Source organism: Phocoena sinus, chromosome 12 (assembly GCF_008692025.1).
Source record: "Phocoena sinus isolate mPhoSin1 chromosome 12, mPhoSin1.pri, whole genome shotgun sequence".
In the NCBI taxonomy this organism is placed as follows: domain Eukaryota; kingdom Metazoa; phylum Chordata; class Mammalia; order Artiodactyla; family Phocoenidae; genus Phocoena; species Phocoena sinus.
Genome location: NC_045774.1, coordinates 48,114,168 through 48,131,095, shown reverse-complemented (window position 1 = coordinate 48,131,095; position 16,928 = coordinate 48,114,168). Strand labels below are relative to the sequence as shown.

Here is a 16,928-nt window from a genome sequence, read left to right as displayed (position 1 = left end):
GAGGAGTGAGCACGGGTGAAGAAAAATCATTTTGTCTCATTTACAACATCTGAGCTTTGGCAAGTTGTCTTCTCCAGTAGGTTTATTATTTGATTTTAAGAAAGTAAAAAGATGAATTGGGAGATTGGGATTGACATATATACACCAATATGTATAAAATAGATAACTCATCAGAACCTGCTGTATAGCACAGGGGACTCTACCTCACTTCGCTGTACAGGAGAAATTAACACAACACTGTAAAACACCTATACCCCAATTTAAAAAAAAAGGAAGTAAAAAGAATTAGATTATTAGGAAGCCTCCATATGAAGCAGAGCAATGCCAGATGCCAGCTCTCCTCAGGGAACAGAGCAGGTCCTTACTCACTGCCAGGTTACGAAAGACAAAAAAATATTTCACCATCACTTGCCGCTAAGGCACCTGTCAAGATACAAGAGAACTTTTTGGTTAGTGCATTTCGTTTCCTAACCCCAGACTTCTAAAACTTTCGAGGGAGGGAGGCTTCTTGGGAGGTGTTGGGACTCCCTGGAGGTGGTGTTTCATTTGCCTGGACTGGTCTGCCTCGGCAAGATCTCTTCGCATCACATAAGTTTCTTGGAAGAAAAAACCTGAAATGCCTCTGATTTCTTCATATTTATAGCTGCTCTTTTCCCTTTAGTCTGCAACCCTACTCTGTTTCAGAATGGTTCCAGCGAGCTGTATTTCGTAAGTGTGTCCTCAAGTTAACCCAAGTCTTGAGTTTTGCTTCATGTGAGAGAATCCACAGTTAACTCAATTGATGAATTGAAGGCTATACTTTGAAGAGACTGCTTTCCTTTAAAAATCTGTTTAAAACAGGCTGTTATGACTTTTTCAGATCTTTTTGAATGACCAAGTCAAAAACAAACACAAAAATCCCCCAGAGAGTACTTGAAAATTATCCGACCTACTGGGAAGTGAAGATGAAAAACAAAGTTATATCTTTAAAAATATCTAGAATGTGTTAACAAATTGCCCAGTATTGTGATAATTGTATGTAACAAGATCTTTGAAATTTTATCCATTTAGCAATTGTATTAATACCAAAACCAACACCACAAAAACTTGGTTAGCCAGAAAATCCCTGTTTCACTTAAAAAATGTCAGAAACTTTCTAAATATAAAGGCTATTTCAGCAAGAAAACTGTCCTCTTTGTGTAATTCTACACGTCATCAGTGATCTTAGAATCCCAGGATCTCAGATGTAGGAGCCTACAGCAAATCTCATCCAACCCCCTCATTTCTACAGACAGGACCTGAAAGGGCGAGATTCCAGGTGGCTGTTGAATGCGTGCAGCTGAATGAGTGCGGAGCCAGGCCCCGCCTGTTGGCCCAGTCCACCTACTGCCCCTTCTGCAACACCAGGCTGTTCCCCTGCTGAGCGACTTCATTACAGGGGTGGAGGGACACTGGGAAACATATGTATTGACTCCAGGACAAGAAAGATTCTTCTTGCAATTGTCTCTTTCTCCTACAAGTGGGACACAGAAAATTTTAGTTAGCAAAAATGCCTGATAAAATGTTAAGGTATGCCTAGTCTTCCTTTAACAATCCTCTGAATTAACTAGACAATAGCCCAGCCTTTCTTGGGGGGGGCGGGAATAAAACCCCACTCCAGGTGTTCTGAATGTTTCTGCCATTTGGAAATCATTGCACAATGGTTAAACTCTCCAGGTGACTCCTTACCACTTGGTATGGGACAGATATGTCACTCCTAAAGTACCTTCCATGATTTAAACAAATGAACAAAAAAAAAAATCCAAATGTAAAATGCTGTCTTTTTAATTACTAAATTAAGAAAGTTAAACAATTTAAAAATGTAAACTCACAAAGAAATCATAACAAAAAAGGAATTAAGACTTCAGAGTTGCCACTCAGTATTAAAAACTCAATAGAAATAGGGTTTTTGACTTGTTAAACATATGTAATTCAAAGTTGGTACAAACAGCAACTAAGAATGTAATACTTTTTTTTGTGCTTCCCCATGAGATGTAAAGTAGTGCATAGTTATTTCACTGGAGGACCCTTGGACATAGAGAAAGTCATTTCATTAGCAGTACAGGACACTCAAACACTTATTTTACAATGGGAAATGTACGACCTCCCACCCTCACCTTCCCATAAGGGTTAGTTGAATGAGAAAGTTTAGCAGGTTGCCACGACTACAGTGCTATGGGTTTTAGACCATTTAAATGTGGTTACAAGGTTTATTAAATTAAAAAAGTTGGAAACATTTCAGCATTCATGTTTTATACAAGAGGTTTGTGTGGTATCCATCTTCTAGTTCCCCTGGTAGTATCGGCCACTTGCTTGCTTTAAAGAGGCTCACTTTTAAGTTTCAAGATCGTAGTAAGTCGAAGCAAATACTGGAAACAGAACTTGTGAATTCAGCTGGGGGGGTGGGTGCTGCTGAAAAGAGTCAAAGTAACAGCCATCTACAGGCGCAGTCATGAACCAAAAAAGTGCAATCCAAATTAAAAAAAAAAAAATCAAATCATGTTTTGCAAAAGCCAAAGAACGAGGCCACTGGTTTTCAGAATAACACCGGTGCTTTTATGTTGATTTTCCAGTCAAATCCTCACTCTGGGTCCCGAAGCTCTGTGGCCCACGTCGGCCACGGTCTCCACGTTAGCACCCACATGGTGTATGTACAGGGATGTATATATTATATATATTCGTATTTAGAAAAAAGGAAAAAAAACAAACACCTGTCCTGGTTGGTTTTTGTTAAAACATGAAAAAAAATTTTATTGTTTTAGACAAAGAGGCCACTTTTGGAAAATAATACTTTTTTTTTTAGTTGAATCAGGTGAAGACAGAGTTAAAATCACATAGGATTTGCATTTTAAAAAAAGGAAAGCACTAGGATCGTTGGCACTGGAATAACTATTTACACTGAACAGAGGTTTGGCCTGTTACATAACATCGATACAACGCATTTTCCAAAGTCTGAGAAATAACAAGGTTCTGTCTCGTATGCTTCACAGAGGAGGTTCGGATTTGGGGACAAGTGTCATTAATGAGGGCCATGGAAGTTCGTCAGCTTCAGAGTCACATGCAATCTGATCCTGGACAGTTCTCACTGCTCTGCTCGGAGCAGCTGGCTACGGAATTGAAAGCTAATGGGGAGGGGGCGGGGAAGCCTCTTGGACCAGGCCTCTCTCTGCAGACCCAGGTCTTACAGGTTTTCACCAGGCTGATACTGGGGCTCTGTGGCGGTGAAGTAGTCTTCCAGGAAGCCCTGCAAGTACTCGAAAGTGGGCCGCTCTTCGGGGTCCTTTTTCCAGCAGTGGATCATGAGCTCGTGGAGGGAGATGGGGCAGTCCTGCGGACAGGGCATCCTGTAGCCGCGCTCCACTTGCTCCAGCACCTCCCGGTTGTTCATGCCTGCAAAGACAAGGGCCATGAGAGCGGGCGCGCCGGGCTGCCTGGCCACGGCCACCGCCCCCTGCACCTCCTCTTTCTTCTACGTGGAGCCTGCGGGTGGTTAAAACATGTTGAGGGCTGTCTTAAATTAGACCCTGTCTTTAATGGGCTATCACACCACTCAGAAATAAAAAAAGGACCCCACTACTGACACACGCAAAGCCCCAGAGGATGAATCTCAAAAGCATTATAAGTGAAAGAAGCCAGACACAAAAGGCAACATACTGTGTGATTTCATTTATATGAAATTCTAGAAAAGGTAAAACTACAGTGATAGAAAGCAGGTCAGTGGTTGCTGGCGGGGGGGGGGGGGAGTGGGAGGGGAATCCTGCAGAGGGGCCGCAGGGAACACCAAGGAGTGATGGAAACATTCTGTATCAGCAAACCATCCCCCAAAGGCCAGATGGTAAAGATTTTAGGTGCTGCGGGTTGCATACGGTCCCTGTCGCATATTCTTCATCTTATTTATTTTTCTACAAGTCTAAAAAGGTACAAAACGAAAACAGGGTGGGAGCCGGATTTGGCCCACGGGCTGTAGTCTGCCAACACATGTGCTATATCCTGTATGTGGAGGTGTGACTATTTATGCTTGACAAAACTCACTGAATTCTTAAAATTGTTGAATTCTATTGTATGTAAATTACACTTCAATTAAACTGAGAAAAATATGAATGAAGCAGATAAAAACAAATCCATGGAATGAAAAATAAACCGTCCTTTGTTCACAGGACCCGTGAGCTCCATTGATGAACTTCATAAATTGGCTGTCCTCGTGCCTGGGCAAGCTCTTGGTGCCCCGCTGTCTGAGATCTGACATCACGCCACCACGCTGGGCACCATCCAGCCCAGAGACCCCTAGGGGCCCTGAGGTTTGATGACTGCGATGGGGAGACAGGGCGTCTGTGTTTACTGATGACCTTGGACAGGCCATCTATCATTGGAGACCTTTGCGACCCGCCGGGGGAGCTGCCTGATAGTGAAACATCAGGATGCCTGGAGCTAACAGGAGACATTCTGGGAGATTGCTAACCCTCAGGAGAATGCAACCTCCCTGCACGCTGGCCTTCTTGACAGAACAGGAAATACCACACTTGGGGTGAGCCGAACGCCCTGACCCCTTTCCCAATCACTGCCGGGCTCTCTCCTCTGGTTTTCCTTCCCTTTTCTGCCATATCATGTTCTGCCATTGCCTGCCAAGCCCTTGTATGTTTTGGCTGCTCCTTGGCCCTGAGCCTATAATCCTCTCCAACTTCTGACCCAGTTAATTTACAAAAGCAAGAGCCCGAGTTCCAGCCATTCAGAAACCCAGATTTCTTCCCCCAGCTCTCAGGGATGTCATCAGCAGGACACAGCGCATACATGTAGCAGCTCCCTTTAATGCTGGAGGAGGTGGCAACCTGCTGGCTAGAACCCTGTAAGCCTGGCCAGAGCAGCTGGGCCCAGGTCACAATCCTGTCCCCCTGAGTGGGGGACACTCAGACTTCGGGATCTGTTGTCAGTTCTCTTTGTTGTTGCTTTTGGAGCTGGGTTGATCCCGGCTCCCGTGGCTGTCCAGCACAGCCCTGTCAGTCACAGCTTATCCAAACCCTTTCAGGATGCTTTCTTATTCTCTGCCACTGTAATTCCTTGAGGGGATAAAATCCGTGTATTATTCCTGCTGTGTTGAAGTAGGCCTGCGATTTAATTATTCTAATATAACCTTGGTCACATTTCGGGGGTGACCCTTATTTTAGTGAGAGAGGCTCGGTGAGTGAATCTGGGTCCCCTGCCTCTGCACCATGCCTGTCTTTACAGGGGCCCACTTCAGTTGGATGTTCAGTCAGCTCTGAGGCTTATTACCTTAAATCCTCCTCCCACTACTGAAAACTCATTTTGACAACTCGGGATGGAACGGGGGAGCTGGAAGCAAGGGGAGACGCTGGAGTGTCCTGCAGCGCTCTGGACAAACCAGGGCACGGGACAGGGACCAGCATGTCCTTATCCACGTTCCCCAAATCCAACAAGCTCTGCAAAGCAAAAGTTCTGGAAACTCACTTGGCAGCAAAATTGATCCGAACTCACCTCATTCGGCCATAAAGCCTGACCTGGTGTGAGGCTATCGACTGTTTCTCTTCATTCATACATATTGCTATAGAAGTAAGAATGTGTTTGAACACAGGGTGCAGCCCCAGACTCTCCTAGGGTGTTATATAAATTATGGTCTAAGCACTGTATGGACTTTCTAAAAAAAAACAAAAACAAACGAGTCAGACTCTGAGGTACATCCAGTCCCAAGGGTTTTGGCTGGGACGCTCCGGCATCAGAAGTGGCAGTAGCCACCACATTCCAGCCACCCCGAAAGGGTCAGGAAGAGAGCATAAGCGCGTATCGGGCCTTCTCCAAAGCACCTGCTTTGTATTTCAGTATAGACCTTGGTTTCAAAATACCAGTATCTCAGAAGCCACAGGTGGAAGGTCTAAAACCTCGGAAGGTGTGACAGGCCCTTCTGGAGGTGGTACAACCCACCCCCAAATGCCTTCTAATGCTTTATTCTGGCACTGAGACCACCCAAAACCACACCACGGAGTATAACTAATCGTTCTCCTATTGCTCCGCGGCCCTATGTCAGTCAACGTTGCATGTCCTTGAAAAGCAAACTACTCAAATGCAAGGACTGCATGTATGTTTTAGAAACTCTTGATTCAGTCTCCACCAATGGAAAGTTTAATTGGCCACTTGGGTCAAGCCTGATTCTCTAGTGCTCTGCCTGAGCCTGGGACACAGCGGATGCGGCAGCTTGACCCTCAGCATGTAGCGTCTCCCGAGGCAGCCTGCTTCCCAGGCAGCTGTGACCAGGGACGGAGCTGGACCTTGGCCCACGTGGGACAGGGCACCAGCAGCCTCGCCGCCAGCCCCTGTGCACACTCTCCACCTCCGTTCTGCCTGCACCCTCTACTCACTTCTCCTCTTTCCCCTCTCGTGCCTCTACCCAGGCTCCCCAGGCATGGGGAGCACACAAAACCGATTCCACGCACCAGGCCAAAGAGAAACATACCAACGTCAGCTTTGCTGGAAAAGTGGGACGTAAGACAACGCACTTGGCTGACAATGACAATGTGAATGGGGCTGGCTCTTTTCCAACCAACCATAAGCCAGAAGTGGACCTGGCACCTTCACGATGGGCCTCGGCAGCAGTAACCGTGCAACCAAGAGATGCCCACTCAGCAAGGATTGGGTCAGCTTTTATTTCACAAACAACACCCTGAATAAGTGGGTTGTGTTCCTATTTTTAAAAAAATAGTACTTTTGGCTCTAAGAACTTTGAAAAATCATATTTAAGAATTTCTTTTTAGCAAAAATGGATTTTCCTCTTTATACTACTATTTCATGTTTCCTTTTTAGATGGCTTCATATTTTTGTTACAAAGAAAACTGTTATCTCCCCTCTTTTTAGCCACTTTTCCCAAGACATTGGTTTTATCCAACACCTGGGAGGTGAGGGCCAGGGACTGGGAAGGGAACACACAGAAGACTGAGTGCCAGGGTGGTCAGCAGAATCCCGAGGGACATGGAAACGCTGGAAGAGATGAATCTTCGTATCTTGCTTCCAATTGAGGAAGCAGACGGGGGGTGGGCAGGGACGGGGGCGGCGGTGGAGGAGGGTGCCTGGGAATGTTCTGCCCTTTTCTTCCTTCTTCAGTGGGGAGAAGGCCAGGGGAGAAACAGAAAAGATAGAAACTTTAAAATATGGTGTATGTTTTAGGGAAACTCTGTCACCAACAGTTCTCAGGGGAAGCTGCAGTAGAGACTGTTTTTCAATGGGAGGGTGGTCTCTACCAGCCGGTGGTGTCTCACCGTGGGAAGTGTCATGGCCACAAAGCCCCCCAGGGTGTGTTGCCTGGTCCCCAACCTCCGCGTCAGAGAAGGGGCGCAGGGCTTGGCGGCCAGCGAGCAGACGCGCTCTCTGTTTTCACTCCAGCCTGCCCTCCTTTGCTCCCACCTCAGCAGTTCCTTACCTTCCTGCTCTCCCTGGCGTCAGTCAGGAAAATGGGCCATTTCCACTGGTCACTCTCACAGGGCACAACTCAGTGGGCCTCAGTTCACAGAAAATCCGTGTAGCCTGCCGTGCTGGGGTTTGCTTTTCAAATTGCCCTTCTCTGCATCTTCCATGAGGGCCTCCTGCCACCCTGCACTTCAGGCTCTCAAACGTGGCCACTAGTAGCATCCTTTCCAGTGGTCTGCCCCAAATCCTGCAGCTGAGATTCTCTGGCCGAGTGGACTGCATTCGCTTCCTGCCATTATGACCACATTATCCTTCCAAATCACGCTGCTGGCTTCCTCGAGGTTCCCGAATTAAGGTCCAGTTTCCAACTCTCACTTTGCAACCCTTACTACGTATGGTTGCCGACAATGTCTGCTTTCCCGTGTGTGCTTTCCTTCCCTCTCTCCTTTTTTTCCCCTCCCTCCTTTTCTTTTACACTTTCCTATTCCTCTTCCTTGAGCTAGATGTTAACTCGGTGGAGTCTCCTCGCTTTTCTTTTGGGTTCTTTAGGGAAGAAAACAATTCATTTTCATTGTCAGAGCCACTTCACTACTTCGACTCTGTGTCTCTCAGCAGGTGACTGGACTTCCCCTGGCCTCAGTTTCTCCACTTGTCAAGAGAACACCTCCACATTCACTGTGCTTTTAGCTCTTTGAAGAAAACAATGTCTTCTATGAACGGAAGGTGTTGGGCTTTATAGCTCTCCGTTTGTGCAGCTTCCTAATACGGATCTCCGAGGGGCCATCTCTATACAATAGGGGATCTTCACTGTTACCCGTGCAGGTTTGCATCTGGGCTGGACGAGGGGTTGCGAGAACCTGGATTTTTGTGCCGTGTTTATAATTAAGCACTTTGACAATGGGAATGATGCTCAGGTTCCCAGATATCCAGCTTACTTGAGCAAACCGAGCTTTCCGTTGAAACGAAATTAGACCCTATTGTGCATAAGGGTTTCCGTCAGAGGCTCCCCCTGGCTCCTCTACGTAAACCCTGGAAAAAGCCCTTCTGTTTACTTGTCTGCTGAGCATTTCTGGGAGTGCCGGGAGGGCAGAAGGAAGGAGGGCGCAGGTAATGGTGCTTGCTCAGCCCGAGAGCGTGCTATCAGATAGATCACTGTGTGCTCTAGTTATCTTACCGGGCTACAACTGGGACGCTTCAAGTTAGGTTTTGGTTATGAGATCAAAGTACAGATTTTGGGCAGATAGATGTTGCTCCATGAGGATAGTTGAAAATAAAGGAGTGACCTTGAGAAGGCACAAGGATGACTAGTTTTGTTTCTCTTTCCACATCTTAACCAGATAAGCTCAGGACAGCTGTTTTTATTAAGCCCACTCTATTAATAAATACAGAAATGACGGCTACTCAGGTGCCATAACACACAAAGGTTGTTTAAAGTTGATAATACAGTATCACGAACAGCTCCTTTGTCCCAGAAACGTGAAAAAGGGACAGTGAGGGTAAGGGTGCCCACCGGGAAGGCCGCGGAAATGCACAGATAGGGAAGAACTGCCCTCTCCTCCCGCCCTCTCTCCTTCACCTGCCACACTGGCCAAGAGAAACTTTGTGGGGGGAGGTGACAACACGACTCCTGGGCATTCCAGGAAGGATCCCCTCTGGAGGGAACACCAGGAGCTGAAAGAAAAAGCCTGCAGACTGTGGATGGGGGCAGGGAGGACAAAGCACCCCTGGCTGAGATTCGAAGGTTCATCCCACCTCCCATTCTCCTGGCGGCAGAGCCCTAACTTCTTCCCACCCCAAGAGAAACCTGCTCCTGTCATCACGCTGGGCCTAGTGGGGATAAGAGTGCAGGCGACAGTGATGGGCTGCTGAACAGAGAGGAATGTAAGTCTACAGTTCAGGCTCTGTCTGAGGCATCTGAGTGGGGCAGAGGGAGGACAAAGGTGGAGACTTCTAATTCTTTAAGGAAAATGCCATACATTCACTAGTTATCTTCCTCTTCAAGTCATAATCAAGTGACTAGACGCATTCACGGAAGTCAGGCAGCTGTCGGTTGTTAAAAGAGTTGAAAGTGCTTCAAATGGATGAATAAATGTGATACACTTAAGAGAACGTTCCTGCTTTGTCAGATCCTGCCAAATTCCCAAAGCAGGTGTTCAGCTGAGAGCCGGGGCACTGAATGGCCGGGACATTCTGCCTAGAACGGTGCTGGGACATGGTGTCTGAACTGATCACGGGGTCAGTTCCTCAGAACAACTTTGAGGACAGAGGCTACTTTGTGGCTGGGAAAAAACATGCTATATTTATTTGTGGAGATGATGAAAGAGAGCTGAAAGGCTTTGCAGGCTATGGGCAAAGTCTTGTTTTAAAAGCCTCATAGGCATAATCTTTTCTCCCCCTGCCTATAGCCATCCATGCATTCACTTAGACTTCCTGAGAGTGTACTATGGGGCAGACACTGTGCTGGGCATGGGGAACACATAAAAGGAGCCCCCTTCTCAGAGTTCAGAGCTACTGGGAAATAGAGACACAAAGACAAGGGTTTCAGCAGAGATGTACCCAGTGGCATGGAAGCAAGCAGAAGGTGCAATCCAGGAAGAGACATGGAGCAGGCTACACAAAGGAGGGGGTGGGCGTTTGGGCCGGGCTTTGAAGGATTCGGAGGCAGGGAGTGGAGCTGAGAAGAGAGACTTGCGTGTCTGAGAGAGATCTCTTGGTGCAAAGTGCTGGCAAGCGGCAAGCAAGAAATCACGTCTGGTCACGTTGCCCACTCAAAACCCATCAGTCACTCATCTCACTAACAGTAAAAGCACAAGTCCTCACCGTGACCCAGGAAGACCCTACTGATCTGCCTGGGGCCTCTTGGCCCTCTGGCTCCCTCTGCCCTAGACACACGGGCCTTGTGGCGGTTCTTCAGGGCCCCTGTGCTCCGGTTGTCTCTGAAGGGAGGCTCCTCCCCCAGGTATCGACCCTGAGTCTCGCTTCCTCAGATGTCATCTTCCTGGGGAGGTCCTCCCTTGCTACCCTCTATCCCCGTCCCCGTTTTATTCTTCTCCTTACCCATTACCACCAGCCAGTGCTGAATACATTTTGCTTATTTGTGTTATTGTCTCTCTCCTCTAAGGTATGAAAAGTTCAGGAGGACAGTTTTTGTCTTTTGGTTCACAGCTACACTCCTGGGGCCTAAACGGCACCTGGCATATAGCAGGTATTCAATAAATATTTGTGGAATGACTGAAGGGAAGAGGTATGAAGGACAATGCAAACAAAGGCTTCTGGAGTTTATCTGGAAGACAAGGGGGAGCCATGGACTTGTTAACTAGTAGAGTAGGATAAGCGGGTCTGTGTTTTCCAGGATAACTCTGGTGGTGACAGCGATAGAATGGTGGGGGAGGGGAAGGGGGGAGAGACCGGAAGCAGGAAATTCTATGAAAGGGGGTCACTGCACCAGAGGATGACAGCCCACCGTGGGGCAGTGGGGAAGTCACTTTCCCTTCCCCCTTGACCCCCATCCTCACCACCAGCCGAAGTAACTTTCCTGTGTGTGAAGGTGACAGAAAGCCACTCTCAGGTATGAAAGAGTTCAGAAAAATGTGTCTCCACCTACTGCTCTTGAAACAAGAATTACGTGAAAATACACTCTAGCCACCTGAGAAATGACTGCATTGAGAAGTCAGGATGGAAATCACGGTGGAAGGGGACTAGGGGTCTGTCCTGGGTGCTGTCCACAGGCACGAGGACTCAGGGCAGCGGAGGAGCAGTCCCTCAGCACATACTGCCCACGCGGTCGCACCAACAGACGGCGAGGACGCGGACAGGAAGGGCCTTCCTTCCATGGCGACACTGGGTGAAGCTGAATGACTGTTCCTTAGCGGTTATTCTTCTTCATTAAGGTAATCATCCTATAATTGGAATCCCTCTATGTAAAAGGGATCCCTCAAGAAGAGTGTACTGTGAGATTCAGAAGTCCGATTAAATGTGATGACAGCTGTGTTAAAGAACAAAAACAAGCAGCATCCACGGCGAGGGGCAGGTCAGGGAACAACTTTCCGTGGCTCCCATCACGCCCTGGCTGCCACGGCCCCCTGGCCACCACGGCAGACCGGCCAGGCCTCCCTGTGGCAGCACCAGGCCCCTCACGGTGGGCTCTGGCCAGGCTTTCCAGCTGCTGGTCCGGGTACCCCTGCCTCACGGCCTTCTCCACAGACTAAGCCTGCGGCTCCTTGAGCGGGCGCCCTTCCGCATGCCCGTCCTTGTCTGGGACCCTCTTCCTCAACTTGAGGGGGAAACCCCACATGCCTTCTTCTCCGTGAAGCTTCCCAGTCGTGGCCCCTTCTCTCTGCCGCCCTCGCAGAATTAGGGTGGCTGTCAAAGCCCCCGGCGTGTCAGCAGCTGCTCAGAGTGTGTAACTAAGTGCAGTAAAGCGGACTTGGTTCCCCTGTCAAACTCCTTTGCCATCCTCACGGGATTCTGAGTGAAAGGCCCTTCTCAGGACCTGCTGTATGCAGATACCTGAATCGGGGCCCCTCCCCCATTATCACAATTAAGATTGGGGGCCCACGGCGGGTGAGTTCAAGTACTCCATCCCTCGAAGATGATTTCCTCTAATGACAGAGAAGTAAGAAAAAAGGCTGATTTCTTCCTGGATTTGATGCACACTTTCTCCATCTGACTTGCAAGTTCTGTGAGTGCAGGGACTGGATTCATTCCTTTGCTCACTGTTCTAGCTCCAGCCACTAGAACAGCGTCTTGCTTGAGGACCGTTCTCATCAGTGCTTGCTGAGAGTATGAATGCCTTGTTTATATTGATTTCCCAGGCCGAGCAAAATGCCAGGCGCGGTCACACCTACTGACGCTACGCCGAATTAATGAAAATCCCAGCCTAAGTTGTAAAGTGAGGCCGCTTTCTTTATGCCAAAACCAAACGCGACAAAAGACTCTCCCTCAGAAACACACACCTGCCTTCCTTCTCTGAGGCTGCCGCCCCCCTCTCCCCTTTGTCTTGGTTTCTGCGTGTGACCCTGAGAAACAAAAAACAGCTTTGTCTTCCTGGAAAGAAAGGCTTCACAGAAACGCAAAACGTTAACCTTCCCCCACAGCTGCATTTAACACATCGGGGGGCTGGAAACTTGGGGGACTCAGGAAGAGATTCATTCAAAATTCAGACAATAAAAAAAGAGGTGCCTTCACATCTTCAAAATCCCGAGACCTGCACATTCTCCCCCTTGAGGAGCCATTCAAAAATGCCCATGCTGTGCTCCAGGCCCCTCCGGGGCGGCCCTTTCTGCCGTGCTAGTTGGCTATTCCCAGAGCAGCTGCCCACGTGGTGCGTGCCGGGGGCAGCAGTCGCCACAGCATCCATAAAACTGCCTTCTGCCTGCATCTCTAACCGCCAGTGCTGGTGCTTCAGAGACAGGGAATTTGTCAATTTTGCCTCTGTGCCAACCTGGCTCTCCTAGGAGTCCTGAGGCTACGACCAACCCAGAAAGAGATCTTCTTTACTTCTCTGCATTCTCCCAAGATGACCAGAAACAATCATAAAAAGGGAACAAAGGGATTACAAATTAATCGGCCCTCGCCGGCTCCTCTGACTGCAAAGATACGATTACAAACTGAGGATTTGCAAGAGCCCTCAATTCCTCGTTAATCTCCACTATCGTTTCTGTGGCTGCTTTTTTATTTTTAAAAGCTCCTTTCTTAGGCAGGAAATGATGGGGAGCTAGGTTCTTTCTGCACTCAACAGTAACTGAAAAATAGGTCCTTAACATTTCAGAAAGCAGATCGTCCCTGCGCTATAACCACTAAAGCGTGGAGGTAAAATGGCACGATTATCCTTTATGTCACCATCTGTCTAAATTAATGAATTCAAGCGAGAATAACCTAAAACCCGTGGTTTCTTTGGAGAGCATGACTCTGATAATCCAGAAAAATTCCCGGGCTTAAGAATCTCCAATGTCTTTACACTATACTTGCTTTTGTAGAGCATATTTTAACTGTTCAGAAACGTGCAGTGAGGGAGTTCCCTGGTGGCCTAGTGGTTAGGATTCTGGGCTTTCAGTACAGTGGGCCGGGTTCAATTCCTGGTCTGGGAATTGAGATCCTGCAAGGCGCACGGCATGGCCAACCCCCCCACCCCCCGCCAAAAAAAACCCAAACAAACAAAAAACCCCACAAAAAACAAAACCAAGAAACGTGCAGTGAGTGGCTTCTAAATTGTGTTTCCCATGTGCCTCTGTTGTCTCTGGCCATCTGGAGCGGGGCCTGCAGAGAGGGCAGGTCCTGACATCTTCCTGCCAGGTTCACTCCCTGGGTCAGTGCTACAGAGTAATCAGAAAGCAGTGAGGGCTTTTCTCCTCTTTCCCAGAAGTGTCTGCAAACTCCATGTGGGCAGAGGTTCTGCCAGTGACACTTCTGCCCTGGGAGCCAGGGACACACACTCTTACTGAGAGAGGAGAGAACCCATGAACTGGGGCGGGCTGAAGCATTCACCAGCTACTAACTGCATTAATCCTGGCACACGGTTCACGGTGGCTGCTTGTCTACCTACCACAGGGGCTCCCACTTCTGCTTTTCTCTGGCTAAATACCTGTCCATGTGCTTCAAACTCACGCTTGGCAGAAAGCTGAGGATGGGGTTTAGAAGGCAAACAGGGTGAAGGTTCCCCAAATGGTGCTGGGAGATTCCCCAAATGGTGCTGGGAGAGCATCCACCCAGGCCCATTTCTGCTGTGCCCTGCCCTTACCTGGGTACGGAACTCTTCCTTTGGTGACCAGCTCTGTAAGTAAGATTCCAAAAGACCACACGTCAGACTTGATTGTGAACCTCCCATACAGGGCTGCTTCGGGGGCTGTCCACTTAATGGGGAACTTTGCACCTGCGGGAAGAACACCCGGTTACTTGTCAGGCAGAGAGCATGGCGCTGGGTGTGGGGCTGGGAAGGAAGAGCAAGTGGAAGTGCTTTCCTGGGATCAGGTTCAGAGAGGAGGATGGGAAGCAGGGGAGACAGGACACAGACTAGGACTGAGCAGCTGTGGGGTCTGCTTCTGGCTCTGCGACCTTAAGCAAGTCCCATCAAAGGGCTGGGCTTGAAGGCCGCTTAAAGTTCTGGCCTTTAGAACTTGAATCTACAAACCTATTGAAAGACATAGGTTTGGTCTGGAGGTAGGGCTAACTTGTGATTTAGGAAACTATATATTTTTTCTTTTGCTTTCAAATAAAGTTATATTTTAATAAATACACATAGAATTAAATCACACTGCTACTCTCAAGAATCCTTTAGTATGTAAGACCATAGTCTGCTCTTACTGAGGTACATAAAAACCAGATCAAGCCACCACGCTTCTCCCAGGGTGGAGACAATTCACTGCTGCCCTGGTGTTATGCTGAGATGGACTGTATTTCCCCAACGCCTCCTACATCTACAGCAGAGAAATGACTTTGCCTCTGTCTACTTCCCCTGTACACTCTCTTTCTTCCTTCCACCCTTTCCCCTGATAGTGGCCACCTTTAATTCTGGGATAGGTTTTTCTTCTGCACTGTATGATCCCTTGCTTACCTCCCTACCTTTCTCCCACCAGCCAGACAGGGTACTATCTAATGTTTGTTTTTAAACAGTGGTTTTATCTCAGTGACTGTCTTATGAGTCTGATTTCTCAAGACCAAGAAGCAAACTTTGTGCCAAAGTGAGTAGAATCTTTTCTTTCAAATGTCTCCGATTAAAAGAATCCTTTCTCTAATCAAAAAGGAAGGGTGGGGTCCACCCTGCTTCTTCTGAAGCGAGATGTAGATACGGGGAATTAAAATTGATTCAGCAGCCTGCACTCTCACACATTAGGCTCAGCAATGATAAAGCAGTTTCAGATATTTCACTGAACAAACTAAGCAGGCAATTTTTATTAGTGATGTAAACAAAATTATATGTTTAAAGCATGTTAGTTTTACTTAGGAACTCCTAAAAAAAATCATACAAAGGCTGACAAAATGAGAAATTTTCACAGTATCTTCTATGAAAAGCCATTATGTGTAAAACTGGCAAATGATTAAAATCTTTGAATTAGCAGTGTTTTAATAACCAGAGGTTAGGATAAATTACAGCAATTAGATTTTTGTTTTAAATACAGTACATGATAACATCTTCAGCAAATCTACCCTGGCATTTTCTGGCAATATAATTTTCCTCTCCATCTCTTCTATGCCCGTGAAATGAAATTAAAAAAAAAATCCTACTATTTTATTCCATTGCATCTCACATTAACACTGGAACAGAGAAGTTATTCTATAGTTTTTCTTCCTTTTACGCATCGAGTTATTTTTAATTAGCTATGTTTCTCAAGCATAATTACTTATATCTTTGCTTAAGTGTTGCAAGGTCTGGTATTCTCTGAACAGTCATTTTGTTTTTAAAGTTTCTTTCAAAGCATTCTTCTCACACTTCCTATCCTCCAGCATTCTGTTCACGCAGCTTTGGACTCTGAGCCTCTGGGATTAATGTGATAGATTTTCTTCAGTGTCGAGAGCCAACTTTGCCCTGGACCAAACCTCAGCTGGAATTCTCTTATTTCAGAGAATTAAAGGTATATTAAATTCATTCCTATTTAAACCATCTCTTGAGCCAAATGGCTTGGAAATCTATGTCTGTCTCCGAAGCAAACAGAACAGTTTTCTCCACTGTGCAGACACAAATCCTGCAAATAAAATGACAAGCAAAAAAAGCCTTTCTTCCCTTCTTGGAATCACTCCACGTTGCTCAAGATGTGAGTGCTGAAAGTAAACTGTTTAAAATTGGGATAAAGTCATTTTGGATTTTCTGAGAGAAGATTTCATAATTTCAGATTAAAAAAAAGCAATTATCAATATATCAGTCAGTTGTGCTAGTCTGCTTTATTATTTTCTCATTGTATCGTCTACAACAAGAGCTATAATATATAAACCTTCAAAATATAAGTTGAAACAAAGGTTGTAATGGATCTCTGATAGGAAATCATTTGTAGATATGTGCTTTGACTTGCGAGCAGGAGTGTACTTACGTAAGTTTATTTTGCATTAGTTTTCTTTCTAAGATAAGCAATGTATTTATACCTAATACATTTGGAGGGGAAAAAATGAAGAATGTCTTTGTCTGATTTCTCCTACTTTGTTTTGGGCCCAAAATAGCAGCCACTGTTGACAAAAGAAGGTTCTCTAAAGATAACTCACAGTTTCAAGGAAGACAAAATGTTAAATTAAAGCACTGATAAGCTGTTAGTGATTAAGTGAGGTTTCAACTGAGAAGAACTAATCAATGCTCACTCTTCTACTCATCTCAGTACCTCAATTTCCCCTCATTTTCATTTCCCCCCTCCTGAGGGTACAGATGCAGCTCCACATCAGGGAGAGTTCACCTGGGGCTTGCACAGGGGTCTCTGCAAATGGCCATGCGGTTGCACACTGCAAATCCCGGTCTCTGAGAACAGCATCCCTAAGGTTGCCAAGGATACCACCCTGCTGGGGGCTGGATGGGCTCT

General features: G+C 46.9%; 1 protein-coding gene across 6 annotated transcripts in view; it reads right to left on the bottom strand.

Moving 5' to 3' along the window:
* Positions 1-2,302: 2,302 nt before the first annotated feature.
* FYN (FYN proto-oncogene, Src family tyrosine kinase) overlaps positions 2,303-16,928 on the bottom strand; it is a 206,345-nt gene continuing 191,719 nt past the window's right edge. For all 6 annotated transcript variants that reach the window (XM_032651936.1, XM_032651934.1, XM_032651935.1 and 3 more), the window contains 2 exons: positions 14,168-14,299; positions 2,303-3,408 (listed from right to left, as the gene is read on the bottom strand). In XM_032651936.1, the coding sequence (XP_032507827.1) occupies positions 3,200-3,408; positions 14,168-14,299 (341 nt within the window). In that variant the 3' untranslated portion in view covers positions 2,303-3,199. The remainder of the gene's footprint in view (positions 3,409-14,167; positions 14,300-16,928) is intronic.